Below are 19,070 nucleotides of genomic sequence, written 5' to 3'. Positions count from 1 at the left end.
ACTTTCATCTGTCATTAGGACCTGGCTCTTTTCAGTTCATGTTTCACCCAATGTCTGATATATTTGTGGCACCTTTTATCTCCCCCTCCCCCAATTATTCATAAAGTTTTTTTCAAAGTGTAGACCATAAACTCTTTTTGTGGTCCGTAATGGGATGAGCTTGCATCAGAATGTAAATCAAATATATTACTAAGTCTACTTAGTAATACCAAGTACTTAGTAATAATAAGTACACCGAACTGTTTTGTTCAGCCATTTTGTTTGTTTTTAATTAAGACTGCTTTGATGAGGAAGCAGTACATTGACATAGTTTTGTTCAAACTCTGTTTCATTGGAGACCAACACTTTCAGCAGACTGGTTTAGGCTGTATGACGATTTAACAATTTAATTCTATCAGACAGAGGGGCACCTGGGTGGTTCAGTCAGTTGATTATCAGACTCTGGATTTTGACTCAGGTCAAGATCCCAGAGTTGTAGGATCAAGCCTCGTGCCAGCATGGAGCCTGCTGAAGATTTTCTGTCTTCTTCTGCCCCTCTCCCCTACTCCTTTGCTCTCTCTGAAAAATTAATTCTATCAGGTATATAGTATATTGATGGGGAAGAAGGAGGTGAGTGGCAGGGGTTATATAGTGCCAGAAGTGTGGAAGGACTTTTGTCATTTTTGACCCTGTAGCATCTGAATTCCTGTTCCATATTTCTGGAATTCCTTTATGGCTTTGGTAGGAGGCAGAATCTGTAACTATAGTCAGGTAGATTTGGCCAAGCAAATGCCATCAGTATGGACAGCAACTCAGAAGCCAGTGAGGCAGAAAAGTGAGAACTGGCAGACTGTTCTATTCTGGGAGGGCGAGGGCGGGGGCCGGGGGGGGGGGGGGGGGGGGGGCAGTAGCAGTTGCAGTGATGTCTTCTCAGGACCAATTCTGCCCCAGTATTGGATGTCTTTCCTGGCTCTGTGTAGCCTATATATCAGTTATCAGCTATATACATTATTATCTACTATATATCTTTTCATAAAAATATTTTCTACTTAAATTACTCATAGTGGGTTTTTATTGCTTCCAACTAAGAAACCTGGCTGGAAAAAAAAAATCATTAAAAAAATACTGTGCTATTTATTTAAAGCTGATCACAACAAAATTTGTTTTCTCTTAAGTAAACTACATGCAAAGTTTTAAAATGTTTTAGACTAGACTTTGTGAGACATGTTGCAGACAGCAAAGATTCTAAATAACAATTATTTCATTTTAGTATTTGCATTTTAAAATTTTAGTGTGCTTATTGGGCCATGTGCTGCTATGTATGCCTGGAGTACTTGAAATGCAAATTTGGAGAGACTTTGCCATCTAAATGCTTGGCTGGATTAAGCGCCTAATTAGGATGGTTTTTCAACAGGTTGGAGTAAGCATGCAATCGGTGAGTGCTCCAAATTAATTTTTAAAATCCAGACACTTGTATGTTTTAAGATTTTTCTCTGAGAAAGTGAAATAAATCTATATATGACCAACATTTTAAATTCAGTATGTTTATTTTAGTCATAGAAGTGAATCTTTACCTAGCATCCTAAGTACTGGAGTAACATTCTGGGTTAAAATGAAAATTTTATTGAAATTTTATTGAAAATGTACCAATATTCATGTGACTGTTAAGAGCAATGCATTTGTTAGTGGTGAGGAAAGACATACATACATATATATATATATGTATGTATGTCTTTATATATATATATATATATATATATATATATATATATATATAAATCATTGAATAAAATATGTTTGACTAACACTTGACAACCCTGAATGTTGTGTGTAGAACTATTAATATTGAATGCTGTTATAATGTGGTTTATCATACAACTGTTAAAAGGTAAGTCATGTCTCTGAAAATATAACTATAGATATGAAGAAAAAATTAGTATAATATTCTATGCCAAAGATGTTAGTTCTGATCTTGATTTTTGAAGTGTTTTCTACTGATACATATTTTTTATTTTTAGATCCAGTGTAAAGTTATTAGAGCAGTAGTTCTGCTAGGTGTATTTTGTGGAATATTTGTTTTTCATTTTCAAATTCAATGTATTTCATCTGTAATGTGAAATTAAATTTTGTTTGTTAAAGATATAGGCAGGTTACATAAATTGATTATGGGTATACTTTTTAATACACTACTTTTGCTCCTGTTTTTATTTTGTGTCTTCTCATGTCTTATTAAGAGAAAGTTAAACTTTAAATCTCCCAACCCCTCAACATTACATCTATTTTCTTTGCAGATAAAAAGCAAAGAACCAAATAAAAATACCTTTTTAAATATCTGCATAATTTTAAGATTATTAGTTTGAGGATAAGCAGTAGGAAAATGGTTTGTGAAGTTAATACTATTTTCATCTTTTTCAGTTACATCTTTCTCTGTTTTGGACTTCACTTAAAGTAGCTATATACTGTGTTTCTCGTTTGTTATTTACCACCATTTGGCTGTATAGAGTAGATTAACATTTCAGTACCAACAGCAAAATAATTTCTGTTGCTTTCAGAAAGATGGGAGGCTTTCGTAACTTACAATTCCCAAGAAGTCACGCTTTATAATTTATGTTTCTTATTTATTTCCAATTTTAGTAAGAATTACAGTTTAGTGGCGGGGTGCCAGACTGGCTCAGTCAGAAGAGCATGCAGCTCTTGATCTCAGGGTCATGAGTTCAAGCACCACATTGGGCATAGAGATTACTTAAAAATAATAATTTTTTTAAAAAGTGTAATTTAGAGGAAAGATCTAGGTCCTTGATTCAAACAACTCGGGTCTGAAATTGGTCTCTGCCAGTTACTTTCTTCATCTACAAATTACAGATAGGAACCACTACTCTAGAGTCAGCCTGTGGATTAAAGGACTGTATGTAAAACAGCTACTTCAGTGGCTTGTACGTACTATAGCTACATTCAGTAATGGTTAATTTTCCATAGTTTTGCTCTGTCACTCACCCCCATTCCTGGCCCAGGTCAGGTGAATGTGACTAATGCTGATGAAGCCAAAGTGTTTAGTTTCAGGAACAGATAACAAACACACTTTCTTTAGCTCGTTCCTTTAATTTAGCTTTGTTCATTTGAGGGGTAAAATGTGTGCCTTTCATCAAAAAATGGACCAGGTAACAGAGCATTAACTTATTCCCTGTATTGTAATCACAGTTAAGGGCTCTTCCTATTAATAGTAACTGAACAAGATTTTATTTTCTAAATGTTTATTTTGAGAGAGAGAGAGAGTGAGTCAGTCAGTCCTTAGCAGGCTCTATGCTGTGAGCGCAGAGCCCGATGTGGGGCTTGATCTCACAAACCGTGAGATCATGACCTGAGCTGAAATCAAGAGTCAGTTGCTTAACTGACTGAGCCACCCTGGAGACCCCCAAAATTGTTTTTGTATGTAGTGTATAATCATCAACTTTAATGAGTTAATTGAAAATCTATATAAAAACAAGTCTTTTTTCTAACATAAAGCAATTTGATCCTTGGGAGTTATTTAGTTTCTAAGATCTCTTAGTGTGCTGCCTAAGTATAAGGAAGTGTATAGTCTACCAAGATTTTGCTTTTGGACATCTGAAAATAAAACTTTTTAGTGTCCTCTTTTAGTAATAAATACATATTTTCCCATTGGTTGGATAATGAACTTGATACTAATCAAAGTATTCTAAGAGCGGAAACTACCTTCATCTTTACATGTTTTATCTTCTTAAAAAGAAAAAAAGAAGCTTTGAGACTAGGGATTTGTTTTTGCCATTAGAACAACCGGTGATGATTAGCTCTTTGTATTTCACTGTACATATCAGCACCACTGTATGCAATGGCTATCACTGATTGATTTACTATACCTAGTTCTTTTGCATAAATTATGTACGTTCACCAAACATTTTTTGTTTTACAGGTATAACCACAGTTCTAGCAGATTACTGATTTGCATTAGTAGTATATTTCCAGTAATAACTTAAGAATTATAACCTTGTTTTCCTTTTGTGCTGTGGAGGAAGAAGGTGAATGTGGCTAGGAGTTTAGAGTAAGGAAGAAGAGACTTGAGGAAAGTCTTATCTTTAATTGGGGATTTTGAAATTGTTCATCTCTACCCCTTCTCCCCAATACACGCTTTGGATTTTCCACTGGCTCCCTTGGAGTTAAGGATTTGTACTTTGTTGGATCCTAGACTACTTGAAATTTTGATTAATGATACAGACTTTCTTCCAGAAAAATACTGTGTATGCACAAAATTTTGCATGTAATTTCAGGGATATGTGGCCCTCAGAATAATGACCTTTGTGTTAATATGAAATAGCTTATCTTGAGAAAAATCTGTTTGTTTAGAATTAAATTTGTACTTTTTCTACTAAATGCTACTTCTCAAATAGTAATATAGATTAAACTAGTCTATAACAGATGAATTGCCACATAAAATTTGAGTACAGTCATCATGATGAGACAGATGATAGCTTCAGATTCCAAGCTCACACTTCAACACTTCTACAATAGCATTTCACAATGTTAAAAAAGAACAAATTGCTTTCTTGTTGTCATCCTCCTCCTTGCTGTCATCACTTTCAAACACTGTTGCTAAATGTTATGGACTGTCATTACTAGACCCAGACATGCAAACACACATGCACACAGATTCATGATTAGATTATTTGTCAGTAGTCATTATAAATAAAGCAAAGCAGAGCTTTTCTGTTTAATAACTATTTAATAATTTTCTAATGGAATTGAATTTTTATTTCTTAAAGTATCTAGCAGTGGCAGTTTTCTCCTTCCCCCTCTCTTACATCTGAAAAAATACTAATGGCAATTTATCTTTAGAGGAAGTCTTCCCTTCTCCAGTATACTGACAAGACAACAGTTCAGCCACCAGTTAGGGTAGGAGATACACTTGGGCCTTACAGTCTCCCAGTGCACAGATGGTGACTTTTCAGTACCATCTGTTCATTATTTCTTCACAGCCATTTACAATTTCTCCCACTCCATGAGGGCTGAATAGAAAAAATAAAGTAGGACCTAGTTTTAGAGTTCCTAAAAGTTAGCTGCTCTTTCCCCTCACTTTTACCTACAGTTGAGTAAAGGTTTTATGACTTCTTCTTCTTTCTCAATATTCCAGTCATTAGCTTACATAGACCCTTCTTCATATCTCTGGTGCTACGTGCCGTGCAATTCCCAGGTAACAGAAAAGCATTGTTAGTCTACTGCATATACTTGAAAAAAATCACATAAAGCGATCTGTTTTTATTTCCTTTAACTTTGTATAAAAATCCTGAGTAGTCTACTTAGTCCTTATAAGTAAAAGCTGAATCTCTGGCCACCTTCACTTGTAGAAGTCACCTGGTATTCTTTCCTCCTGATATTAAGCAGATGGGAAGATAATAGTTGAAACTTAGCCCTGAAGCATGCATAGCAAGGAATGCTAAAAGTTGGCAGAAACATTAGTCCCTGACCTTGGCAAATCCTTTTCAAATTTTTCTTTGTGAGCTTTTTGTCCTCTTCATCTCCAGTTAAGATCTTGCTTACTGGAGGCGTGGGAGATTAACTTTAGACTCTTAATTGTCACATTGTGATGCATAAATAGTGTTCCACGGCTCTGGCATCATAGGAGAGTTTTGACTTGTGACTAAATACAAGATTCAAGAGGAGAATGATTGAATGGTATAGTTGCTATTGCCCTGTGGATTTCTTTTTATAAGATTAAGACCTATGAACGTGTATAAGGTAGAGTTTGCTTAAATATGGTTTTAGAATTACTTGTCCATGAACTTATTTTTCCTTGGCCTCTTATGTTGAATTTGTAAAACTGTGATGCTTCCCATTTTTCTCTAGTCAGATATTTTTCTTCTCTTAGCCCTCTTGTGTTATTAACACTATTCGTATGATAATCCTCTGTGTGATCATTGGTGTGAATGATTCGGATTCCTGAATTACAGGTAATTCTCTTCTAAGCTTCACAGTAGCTTCGCCTCTTATATTCTTTATTTAATATTCATATTTCAATATCGATCTAGTCTTATCTTTCTACTGACCTATTTTCCAGTCTGTGCCATCTTTTCAGTTTATATTTCCAAAGCAAGAGTTACAGTTTTTACTGGTTGTGGTAGCCAGTGTAGGTTCTAATACTTTCTGGAACTCTCTCAGGTGATAGTGAAACTCTGAACATATTAGTGGTGAATTATATAAAAGCTGAGGCATATTCTGGAGGTATTATATATACCCCCACGATCCTCACATTGAGTCACTGTTATCTGTAATTGGATTTGGTTGCTAAAAATCTAAGAAGTCAGGTTACTTCTATGCTCATTTTACAAGTTGTGCATGCTTTTAGAATGGTTTAAATGTCTAATTTGGGTTATGTGTTGGAGCCAGTGCTGTTTACTTTATTTCTTCCTTGGTCATATTGCATATGTTAAGGTGATTCCATTCTTTAAATTAGAATGGCCATGGAGTGACTTTAAAAAGGGGTCAGTGTCTGTTGCTCAGAATACATGCCAGCTGATTTGGTATTATTTAGTTTAAGGATATGATTGAATGTTAAAATTTAATGAATTAAGTATAATGATCATATCATTCTCATTCTTTTCTTTTTAAATTGCTTTTAATAGCATACCACCTGTCTTTGCCTCTCTGCCCAGGCTTTCGAGTATAGCACTCAAAACGGATAGTTTTTCTCTTTAAGGAAAAATGATATACTTGGGGAGAAGTTTCCAGGTACTTTATAATGATTTAACATTCTACATGTGTGTTTTTTTTGTTTGCTTTCTGCTTTGGGAGTTTGTTTTTGTTTTTGCATTAAGCATAGCATAATGTCCTGAGCGTATTGTGATTTCATGTGAGAAATTCTGCTCATTAGGGTCACTCACTACAAGCCCACTTAGTACCTTTGTGTAAATTGGGAAAAGACACCTTTTCCCTGGCGATAAGGCCTCACAAGAAGATGCAGTGTAGCTAAATTTTAGCCCACACTCCCCCTTGACCAGACATTCTTGTGTAGCAAAAAATGAAGCACCCTGAATGGTACAAATTCAGATTCTGAACTTTGTACTGATTTGGATTTGTTTTGAAAAGTCCATTATAACAAACACTCACGGTTTTAAAAAAATGTATATGTATTTAAAATTCTAAAACTTTAAAAAATATAGCAGAGATGATAAAAATTGTTTCCTTTGCAGAATAGTATGAAAACATAGTGAAAATGCGAAGTTTTTACTCCAAATGTAATTCTGTTTTACAATTATTATTCTTCTGTATTTTTTATATAATGCCTTAAATTAAACCTTATTGTGTTAATTATAACCAGCTATATATATATATATTTTTTTTTTAACTTTTACTTGAGAAATATTAGCTCATTTCCCATAACATTTAAAGCATTCTGATTCCATAATTAATGTGTGAATATTTTGTTAAATTAACTGTCCAGTGCTTTGTAGTAACAGTTTTATTACCTTTGTAATTAAACTTTGGTTTTTCCTATTTCCTCAGGTACTTTGGTCTGGGAAGCCATATGGTTCATCTCGAAGTATCGTAAGGAAAATTGGTACTAATTTATCTCTGATCCAGTGTCCAAGAGTTCAGTTTCAGGTACTATATTTTATATGTTTTAAAACTTTATATTAATATGTGCATTAGAAATACAAGTAGGCAAGACAGCTTTAAAAGTATTTTAGAACCTTTCCACCTTTGATGCTGCTACCAATAAAAGACAATAAAACTATAGTAAAGTCTTTCTGATTTTACTTCCTCTGTGAAGTGATTATTCAAGCTTTTTAAAGCTCTTTAAGACATTTATCCTTCTTAAGAATACATATACTAAGATTTAGAAGCATATCATAAGCCAAGTAGTTGTTAATTCCCAGGTGACCTTGGACATGGCCTTATGTAACTTTAGAGGGGCTTCAGGTTCCACCATTGTTTTCTTTAGTTATTATACCTTCTTATCTGGACAGCCACTCTGTTCCCCTAGTTTATTTTTAGATGTATCTGTGGATGCCTTGTAAGGTGCTTTCTCCATCCTAGGTTTAAAGCTTAGCATTAATTGTAGAAACCATTGCCTGGACAACGACAGTGTCAGGACAAAGAGGTAATTGTGGTTCTCTGAATGAGATAACAGGGAAACCCTGAATTGGGAATACTTTAGAATGCTTAGGTCTTAGTAACCTCTGATAGCACCAAATTGAGAGCAACTCTACTCTTTGCTTGGAGACAAATTGTTATTTTCGTGATTTGGGCTTTGTTCCTTTTTGTTGTAATAGTGTTAGACATGTTCTTGTTTTTCAGCAATTTTTCACAACAGTAATACTACAAAACCTTTCAGTTTGACATTTAAGAATATAAAGTTCAGCAGATATCTACACCAGTTTTAAATAATGATGGATTAGCATGCGAAATGTGGAAGATGTATTTAATTCATAATCCAAAGCTCAGAAGTGCCCCCTGAAAGCTTATTTGATATTATGTCTTACTCATAAATCAGCACTCCTGGCAGATAGAGGTAAAAATCTGTTCCTAAGTAAGTGGTAGAAATTAGCATTTGTTCAGGTTGACTAACAAGGTTGTTCATTGTTGTGCTCATTCATAATCCTGCTTGCATATTGACTGGCAAAACTTTTGTGCATCAATCTAGAAATTGACAGATTGGAACTTTCCAAGAAGTAATTTTTTTTTTTCATCAATTTATAGGCTTTAAAAAAATAAAATGAAGAAATCTCTGGTGGTAATTCTCAGGCACAATTTCTGAGAATTCAGTTAGACACAAATTGCTGATTGCTTCATTTGCCAACTTCCTTCAAATAACTGTTGTGTTAACTGAGGCTTATTCACTTTTTTCCGATTGCTCAGTTCTATTAAAATTTTATTTTTGTCCATTTATGTGTCTACTTAACCTAGTTGCAGGAGAATTTGGTACAGCATTTGTGTTCATGTAGCTAGAGATATATAGAAGGAGATGAAGATAATTTAGCATTTTTTAGTAACAACCCAAATCTGCCTTGATAGTTACTGGGCTGAAATTTCCCCCAGAGCCAAGTATAGTTTCTTGGAGAGATTCTTTTTCTCATTGTTATTAGTCGCTTAAAGGGTATGAGCAGGATTAAGAATACTAGATTTAGTACAGGAGCTGAATTTGAGTAAAGGTGGATAAACATAGGAGAATAAGATCAGAGAAATACTGGTGACCTACTTGAGAATATAATGGAAGACAGAAGACATTTGTTTATAATGAGATTTTAACTTCCAGGTGGTTTTATAGCATACTGAGTCTTTTTAAATTCAAGGTCAATATTAAAGTGAGTGTTTTATGTGCTAGTTAGATATTTTAAATCTGCTATTATTCTTTTGTATCCTCTATTATTTTTTAACTACATCTATCAGAAATGTAAAAATGTGGAATTTTAAAAACCATGCAATTTAGAGTAATAAAGTTGAAAATGCATTTTTGCTATTTTTCTGGCTCATTTGAGAATTTGATAGGGAATATATTTGGACTGTCTAGGAGCCCAGCATGAGTAAATTCTATAGAAAGTCTGGAACTGAGGACCACAGTTGGACCCCAGGAGAGTAGACACCATTTTAGGGCCATATTCAGGAGACAAAAATTGAAATGGATTAAACTTGAGAATAGGGCATTCCTGGGTCAATTCAGAAGCAGGAGTTAGGTAGTCAAAACCAGTCCCTCTGACGTTCTGGGTGATTTCAGTCTTTTGGAGGATTTGTCTGAAACTTAGCAATGTATATTCTTTACTTCCTATATTCCTGTTGACTTTGAGTTCCATTTCTTTTCTACCGCCCACACTCATAGGTAACACCTCGACTCTGTCACCCTCAAAACAATTTTACCTCCGAAATCTTAAAGTTCAGTATAGTTCCTTCCACATCATACCATCTTTTCACTGTTACCAGCTGACCCATATATTTGTAGACAAGTAATGATAGGCAAGATGGGCGCATTACTTTTTGTCGTGAGGGTTAGACAAGATAATCCTTATAAAGCTCTGAATATAATAACTGGTACATAATTAGGGCACAGAAAAAGTGTGCTAGTGGTGGTGATTTTATTATTATTATTGCCACCTGACAGTTGAATAGCAAATTAACTTGCTTGCTATTCAAATAATTCACCTCCTGATTTTATAAATTAGACTTACAGAGTCACAAATCAGAACAGAGACCAACACATTTATTTACACCTTAATCCAGTTAATGGGCACAATAAATTTGGGGCTGGGAATAAAATATGGTAATAAGTGTAAAAAGCAAAGCGTTGCTTTGCTTTGTTACTTGAAGGAGACTTGCCTGTAACCCCGTAGCCTTTCCCAGTCCTTTGTTTTGTGAGTGCTAGACATGAGTTGGCTACTTTAGACTCAAAACAAGATCTCTAGACCCTTCATAATTTAGTTATTTTAAATTAAGCTTTTTATATATTTTTTGATATTTATTTATTTTTGAGAGAGTGTGTGCACAAACGGGGGAGGGGCAGAGAGAGAGAGAGAGAGAGGGAGGGAGGGGTAGACACACAATCTGAAGCAAGCTCCAGGCTCTGAGCCATCAGTGCAGAGTCCAATGAAGGTCTCAAACTCACGAACGAATGAGATCATGACCTGAGCCAAAGTCAGACGCTTAACACCCCCTGAGCCAAAGTCAGACGCTTAACCCCAGCTGAGCCACCCAGGTGCCCGTCATTGTAATTTTGATTTTCATTTCCCTGGTGATGAGTGATACTGAGCATCTTTGCATGTGTCTATTGGCCATCTGTATATCTTCTTTGGAGAAATGTCTGTTTATATCTTCTGCCCATTTAAAAAAAAAATTTTTTTTTAACATTTATTCATTTTTTGATTGAGTGGGGGAGTGGCAGAGAGAGAGGGAGACACAGAATCCAAAGCAAGCTACAGGCTCCGAACCGACAGCACAGAGCCCAATGCAGGGCTTGAACTCACGGACCGTGAGATCATGACCTGAGCTGAAGTCGGACACTTAACCGACTAAGCCACCCAGGCGCTCATCTTTTGCCCATTTTTAATTAGATTATTTGTTTTTTGGTTATTGAGTTGTATCAGCTCTTTACATATTTTGATTGCCCTTTATTGGATATGTCATTTGCAAATCTTCTCCCATTCAGTGGGTTGCCTTTTAGTTTTGTTTGTTTCTTTTTGCTGTGCAGAATCTTTTTATTTTATTCTGGTAGACCCTTCACATTTACTTTTAATTGAAGAAAAATAAACTTTCCTTGGCCTTTTTATACCTTTCAGATATGTAAATTTCAACCTTGAGTCACAATTACACACTTCTGGCCATAAGCATTTTGTATATTTGGATATTATAGCCCCCTTGGGGGTAGGAACCCAGATTAAGACAAAGAGAGAGTAGGTTGTTTTGTTTTTTTTTTTTCCTCCTAGTACTTATTCCAGCTTCATGAAACCAAAAGAAAATTCAGATCATGGAGGAACTGGAGAAAGCAGTGAACTCTGGAAGATTGGGAGGAATGGGGTGCAGAAGTTATAATTTGCAGTGGTTCTCGATACTTTTTGCATATTTAAATCACCAGGAGCTTTAAAAATATTCATTCTCCGGCCCCATCTTGCAAAGTAGTTTTGTATGCCCGCCTTCCCTGCAAAAACACAGAGCTTTTGAAGAATATAGGTCCTACTCAAAGCTCACTAAATCAGAATTTCATACATTTGTGGGTTTTTTTGTTTGTTTTGTTTTATGAGGAGCTTCTTATGCAGCTGAGGTTGAAAACTTCAGGCACATATTGTATTTTAGCATTTTGCTAGGGAAAATTTTCCTTAAAGCAGTAACAGAATTATCTATTGACAGTTACAAAAGTAATTGTTACAAAAGCACCTTGGGGGTGCATTTTTATAAATTTTAAATTGAATGAGTTAAACATGTGGAACCAAAAGCAGCTTATTGGGGTGGTAAATACTACATATGAAAAAACCTTAAGGCAAAAAAAATTAAAGGTTATCTTGAGTACTACCAGAAAAAGTGGGGTGGGCCACTTGGCAGTGGGTATAGAAGTTGGACTTTCAGTTTTTGTAACTGACAGACTTCTGGGTAATTTAACTTGGACCACCTTTTTTCCTTGTGGAAACCCTGCCCACTCCTGTTTTCTGGGGTTGCTAGGAGTTGTTGGAACTGTAGAGGTAATGTTCTGTAAACAAACAAGTAATGAATGAAATTCTACTAAAGTTCACACCCCGTGATGAAATCTGGAAGTAAAATAGCCACTTGTCACAGCCCATCTTTATTTAGCAAATAAACTTGAAATCTACATTATTCTAGGGGCTGTTGATCAATGGTGGACCAAAAAGACGTGATCTCTGTCCTTATTGGGATTTGATTCAGTGGGAGAGATATTTAACAAGTAAATATTCTAATACACATATAATTTATACTAAATGCTGTGAAGGAAAACATAGTATAGCATGGGGCAGGATAATAATTGGTGGTTTGTCTGGAAGGTGCCTTTGGAGGAATGACAGGTAAAGATTAGAAGGAGCCAGCTCTTCACAGTTGGGGTAAGGGGTGGAGTTGGTTGAAGAGAGAATATGTGCATAGGTTCTGGAACAGGCAAGACAGAAGTTATAGTTTGAGGAGCTAAGAGAAGGCTGGTGGGACTTCATGTGGTCTGGTGGTCTTTGGTGTCTGAGCCATGTGAAGGTAAGTGCCTGGATTAATACTAAAACTAACTGTTAAACTTAACACTTTTTTTGTTCAGTTACTCTGCAGTATTCTGGAATATGCTAGCATGTGATGTCATACTCTATGTGATGTTAAAACTTCTTGGTAATTTTTGCTCTCAAATGGCCATTAAGAACGAGATGCAGATACAGTATTATGTTTGATAAATTTGGTAGTGTGGCACTGTAATTTGAAGCGTAACTCTAAACAATGAACTATTGTGATGTTTTATTCATTCTCAGTAATTGATTTCTTAAAGATTAGTTTCTCCAGGGGATCCTGTTACTTACCTTCTTAGGTTATTTTGAGAGAGAGACACATTTCTCTCCCTTTGTCTCTCTGATGTCTTTCCTGTCCCTGTTCCCTCCTCCCCTTCTCTTCCTACCCTGCCTCAATTTAGGTGCATGAATAGAAAGCTTTAATAAATGCTCGCTTTTTAAAAAGTGACATTCTACTCAAAAACATGAGTGGCTGAGTCTTGGCCAGAATATTGGATTTAGTGTTCTTTACACAGGTATATTGTGTGGCCTGTTGGTGTCACTGTATGTGACTATATTAAAATATAGAAATTTTGCTTTCAGTTTTTCTAATTATGGCAAGAATTAGTAGAAAAAGAATTAAATCTGTTAGTAAAAGTGTAGAGATTTTTATTTTAAAAAGTTAAAGATTATTATTTTGCTGTGCTGCTTTTAATACATGTTTTGCATTGGAATATAAACAAATGGTGGAAAATAGACTGAGTCTATTTACTATTATACCCTTTTTGGCAAGAAACTGAGAGAATCCTGGTTCCTAGTACCAGTGTATTTATTTTATGAAAAGTCACATTAGGACAAAATTAGCTCTTCTAATATTTTATTCTAAGTATTTCAACTTTTATACAAGCTGTGTATTTTTCTTTCATGCATTTTATTAAATCATTTGTCCTGGTATAGTTGGTATAGTTTTACATTATCAGAATATTAAAAATTATCTAAAGTTAACTGTAGTAAAATTTTTGAAATATAATTGAATTTTGGGTAATTTAAGTTGTACCAGATGTTGAATTAAACTTAAGATCAGTAAAAATAATAATGCTGCTACTGAATTTTTGCTCTGAATGAAATACTTTTCATACGTTCTGGAAGGAATTTGGATACTTACAAATCAATAAATACTAATTTTAATTTAAAGTTTTATAATGCCCTTGATTTTGGAAAAAAAAAATTTTTCTATTCTTTCTTCACTGTGTGTTTTGTTTTGTTTTTTTTCCTCTGTCACAACGATAGCTATGATAGGACAGGACCTTGCTGGAACTTTCAGTAAGTTGGCTTTGTCTTTTTCAAACTTCCCATTGGTCATCCATGCATGTCAGTAGTGCCATCTAAATTGTACTTCCAACAGTTCCATGCCATCAGCCCCCTTGCCTGCGCTGATGTTACCTTAACTGGTACTTAATTAAGTGAATTGTCTTTACTATTCCATTCTTTTTTATTTAAAATTTTTTAAAATATCTATTTATTTTTGGGAGACAGAGTGCAAGCTGGGGAGGGGCAGAGAGAGGAGAGAGAGATACAGAATCTGAAGCAGGGCCCAGGCTCCGAGCTGTCATCACAGAGCTCGACACGGGGCTCGAACCCAGGAAGCGCAGGATCATGACCTGAGTTGAAGTCGGATGCTTAACTGACTGAGCCAACCAGGCGCCCCTCCTATTCCATTCTTGTTACTCAGTGCGCATTTCAGCAACAACTTTATTTATTTTTTTTAACGTTTATTTGTTTTTGAGACAGAGCATGAACAGGGGAGGGCCAGAGAGAGAGGGAGACATGAACAGGGGAGGGCCAGAGAGAGAGGGAGAAACAGGGTCCAGGCTCTGAGCAGTCAGCCCAGAGCCCGACGCTGGGCTCGAACTCACGGACCGTGAGATCATGACCTGAGCCGACGTCGGACGCTTAACCGACGGAGCCACCCAGGCGCCCCTCAGCAACAACTTTAAATCTTTAAAATAAGATCAGTGTTACTGTATTTTCAGTTTTATTTTGTCTTTTGGATGAGTTTGGTTTCCCCAGGGACTTTGTTAGCCTTTTTTTTTGTTTCTTTTTTAATGGCATAAATCACTGTTATGTAGATATGTGACTTAAGTATTAAGATGACTATTCTGTGGGGCAGGATGTCCATTAGTAATGATACAGATATGATCAATTCTGGAATTGGTTCTTGAAAGTATCAATATTTTCATCTCATTGAACATATGTTATATAGACAGGGTATTATTTTGGTGATTACCTAGAATAATTTCTTAGTAAGATTGTAAACTAAGTCAATGGAAAATTGTTGTTTTTTTAAGTTTATGCAGAAAGCAACATTTCATGTTTAATATGTTGAAGGTACTACAGATGTAAAATTTAGATACATTGTTTGATCTTTACATTATAAAATACTCTGAAAAGCTGTCAAAAATGTGTTGATTTATGTTTTTAAATATTTGTTTTTAGAAAAGTATCATTTTTCTCCTTTTATAAACAAAAATATCTAGGAAGAAAACTAATTTTTTTAACTTTTGTGGGAAAGAAGTCTTGAGGTCAAAACTTCATTTTACCTGTCTTAAATATACCTCACTTCCAACAAACTAGTAACTATTGAAATAAAATTTTATTTACTATCATTTTTAAAAATTAGTTTAAGAGCATGAGCAGGGGAGGGGGGGGAGAGACAGAGACAGAGAGAGAGAGAGAGAGAGAGAGAGAGAGAGAATGAGAATCCCAAGCAGGCTCCATGCTCGGGGTGGAGCCTGACATGGGACTCGATCTCATGAGCATGAGATTATCATGACCTGAGCTAAAATCAAGAGTCATACACTTAACCGACTGAGCCACCCAGGTGCCCCTACTATTTTGTTTTCTAAAATAGTTATAAACAGACTGATCTTCATGAACTGGCATCTTCATCATTCAGGTTTTACTTTTATGATCTTTCACTTGTACAGAATAGCCCATTACTGTGTTCCTTCTAGGAGTTTCCACAGGGCTTGGAGACCTTTTTGTTTAAGTATCTCCATGTAATCCACTTGGAATCTCCCTAATACAATGTAATGGGAATGTTAATACATGATTCTGTTTTCTTTTGTCTTTTCTTTTTTTTAATATTTATTTTTGAGCAAGCACAAGTTGGGGAGGGTCAGAGAGAGGATCTGAAGCAGGCTTTGCACTGACAGGCTAACAGTAGTGAGCCCAATGTGGGGCTCAAACTCATGTGAACTGCGAGATCATGACCTGAGCTGAACGAAGTTGGACTCTCAACCTACTGAGTCACCTGGGCACCCCATCATTCTCTTTTCAGTAGTGGATAGGAATAATATTGCCAGATTTCTCTGGCTCTTAAGATCAAATGTGATGCCCATTTGAGTTATGTTAATTTAAGTTGTATGAGATATCCACTGACTGAATATCTGTGTGTTTATTGACTTATTTGGATAAATATCTAAAATGGAATGGGGGAGAAGTATAAAAATCCTTTCGATTTTTCTTTGATCGTATCCCTTGGTAATGTACTTCCTAAAGTGTTTACTTTTCTTCTCTTATGGCCACTTATTCAAGTACATGCTTTAAAACATTTGTATTAAAAAAAATTTTTTTTGTTGTTTATTTGTGAGAGAGACAGAGCATGAGCGAGGCAGGGGCAGAGAGGGAGGGAGACACAGAATCCAAACAGACTCCAGAGCTGTCAGCACAGAGCCCAATGTGGGGCTTGAACCCATGAACCATGAGATCATGACCTGAGCTGAAGTCAGATGTTTAATCAACTGAACAACCCAGGTGCCCCTAAAACATTTGAATTTTGAAAGGCTTTTCATCTTAATTCCATTATTCTTGTTTATTTTTTGTTCTTGCATGGGATTAGATTCTTAAATATTTACTCCTTTAATACAACTGTTTTCCCTCTTGACTGTACCTTTGTCCTGCCCAAAAGCTGTAATTTAAGGCATTTTAAATACTTGATATTCTTAGTGTGTTATTAAAATGTCAGTTTTCTAATGGTGCTTTATTAAGTTGATAATGTTAGGTAATTATGGTACCAGAATGGGTGTACATATGAGTAGCCAGTGTGTTCAATTAAAATTTTATTCATAATATTAAAGACATTTAACTGTTTCAGTATTATGTGTTTGCGTGGTATATTTTACCGTTGAGGAAGAAGCATTATTTAAGTGTAGCTTCAAAAGCCTGATCTGGCAACGATAGTATTGAGAAGGTTCAAACAAAGCATGGGTTACAGCACAACTTTTCTGATAAATATGTCAGTAAGTAAATCTCTTTGGCCTTTTTAACTTTTTTCTTCATTTAAAAAGTCTGCATTTTCTTTTTTATTTAAACCTCAGTGTTACTCACTTTTAGGAAGTATTAATCTGATAACTTTATTTTAAAATCATTAGTCATTGGTCATCTGTCTCTGAGGCATTACACTTATAACAACACTTTAATTATCTTTCCATCTACTTTCCAAGGTAAATTTCAGAACTTGCATGCTTTTTCTTTGTATTTCAGAATATTCTGTCATTTATGTGGTTAAACTTTAGCTAGAGAATTCTATTTGTTTTGTTCTTTAATATAGTTAATACTTTAAAAATCATGATTTAAAACAATGTATTTTCAGGGGCACCTGGGTGGCTCAGTTGGTTAAGTGTCTGACTTCAACTCATGTCATGATCTCATACGTCGTGAGTTCGAGCCCTGCGTCGGGCTTTGTGCTGACAGCCCAGAGCCTGGAGCCTGCTTCGGACTCTGTGTCTCTCTCTCTCTCTGCCCCTCCCTTGCTCATGCTCTGTCTCTCTCTCAGAAATAAGTAAACATTAAAAAAAAATCTTTAAAAATGTTATTTTCAGCATTTTAACAGCATCTCTATATACGAATCCATTTTAAAATATTCCCAAATTTAGCACATGTATTGCTTGCTTGTTCTTATTATTATACTTTTTTTGACTAAATCTCTTCAGAAAAATTGATTTTTTTAATGCTTAAATTCTAAAAATTTTCATAATATTTTAGGATGAACACAGGTATTTGTTGGCTTTTTTTTTTTTTTTAAGACTTTTGTTTTGTTTTTAGTTCATTTATTTTGAAAGAGAGAATGCACACACAAGCTGGGAGGGGCATAGAGGGAGAGAGAGGAAATCCCAAACAAGTTCCACACTGTCAACACAGAGCCCGATGCTGGGCTCGAACCCACAAACCGTGAGATCATGACCCGAGCCAGAATCACAAGTCGGATGCTTAACCCACTGAGCCACCCATGTACCCCTGTTGGCTTGTTTTTAAAGCCAATCTCATTTGACCTGTAAAATAAAAATTGAATAAAGTTAAGTTATAATTCAGAGATTGTCATAAACCTATTAGGCAATGATACAACATAACTGATGTTCTCTTTTGTGGGGACCTTCAATGGAGATGTTAGAAACTGTCCATGTGTTTGTAACACCAGAGCTGATGATTTTCCTTTGGGTGATTAAAAAGTTTTATTCTAACATTTTGGTGACAAACACCTTTCCTGTTTATAACTTATAGCTTACCAGCCCTACAACAGAATGGAGCCCTAGCCATCCAGGAGAGGATGCAGTGGTGTCTTTTGCTGATGTTGGATGGGTAGCCAACGAAGAAGAAGAGTGTTCAACAAGACGAAGGTTAGTCTGGAAGGCTCTCAGAGCTAAGATGCAGTATTTATGATTTTAAAGGGTGATACATTTGCAATATTTTCTTTTAGTAGCCTAATTTGATTTCTAGTAACTAACCCAGTTATTTTTCACAAGTAGTCTTCTTTTCTGTTTATTTTAAACACTCAGTATTATAAAGTTCCTAGAGACCTATAACTGTGTCTTAAGTGCTTATGAGTTATAGAATTGCCTGCCCTTCAGAAGCTTAATATGAAACCAGAAGCAACTATCATAAATATGTTTAGATAAGTAATTAAAATGATATTATTGGGGCAGAGGAATCAGTGTGGGTCACATTAGCGACTTTGTGTAATCACTGGAGAATGCTTCCTAAAAGTTGTGTCAAGATGAGTTTGATTCAGAGGACATAATGTGTAAGAGTTAGAGAGGTACTTTCATTTATTTCAAAGAGCCTGAATAAATTATTGACTACACTTTCAGTCTAATAAACAAGTCATGCAGCATATTTAACTCTTCATTCTTTTTTTTTTTTAAATTTTTTTAGTGTTTGTTTATTCTTGAGAGAGAGAGAGAGAGAGAGAGAGCATGAGCAGGGGAGGGGCAGAGTGAGAGAGGGATGCAGAATCCGAAGCAGGCTCCAGGCTCCAGGCTCCAGGCTCCAGGCTCCAGGCTCCAGGCTCCGAGCTGTCAGCACAGAGCCCGACGTGGGGCTCGAACCCACAAGCCGACGTTT

The 19,070-nt window shown here is 35.6% G+C and overlaps 1 protein-coding gene across 5 annotated transcripts in view; it reads left to right on the top strand.

Annotated features, from left to right (window-relative positions):
* MTFR1 (mitochondrial fission regulator 1) overlaps positions 1–19,070 on the top strand; it is a 62,788-nt gene that overhangs the window by 21,373 nt on the left and 22,345 nt on the right. For 2 of the 5 annotated variants that reach the window (XM_049633337.1, XM_049633336.1), the window contains exons 2-4: positions 1,272–1,414; positions 7,492–7,590; positions 18,231–18,346. In XM_049633337.1, the coding sequence (XP_049489294.1) occupies positions 1,349–1,414; positions 7,492–7,590; positions 18,231–18,346 (281 nt within the window). In that variant the 5' untranslated portion in view covers positions 1,272–1,348. Of the gene's footprint in view, positions 1–1,271; positions 1,415–2,898; positions 5,665–6,611; positions 6,718–7,491; positions 7,591–10,493; positions 12,670–18,230; positions 18,347–19,070 lie in introns of those variants that run through there. The other 3 variants (XM_049633338.1, XM_049633339.1, XM_049633340.1) reach the window with 3 other exon arrangements.

This window comes from Panthera uncia, chromosome F2 (genome assembly GCF_023721935.1).
Source record: "Panthera uncia isolate 11264 chromosome F2, Puncia_PCG_1.0, whole genome shotgun sequence".
NCBI lineage: Eukaryota > Metazoa > Chordata > Mammalia > Carnivora > Felidae > Panthera > Panthera uncia.
Note: the sequence above shows the minus strand (reverse complement) of the source record. Positions and strands in the feature narration are given on the sequence as shown.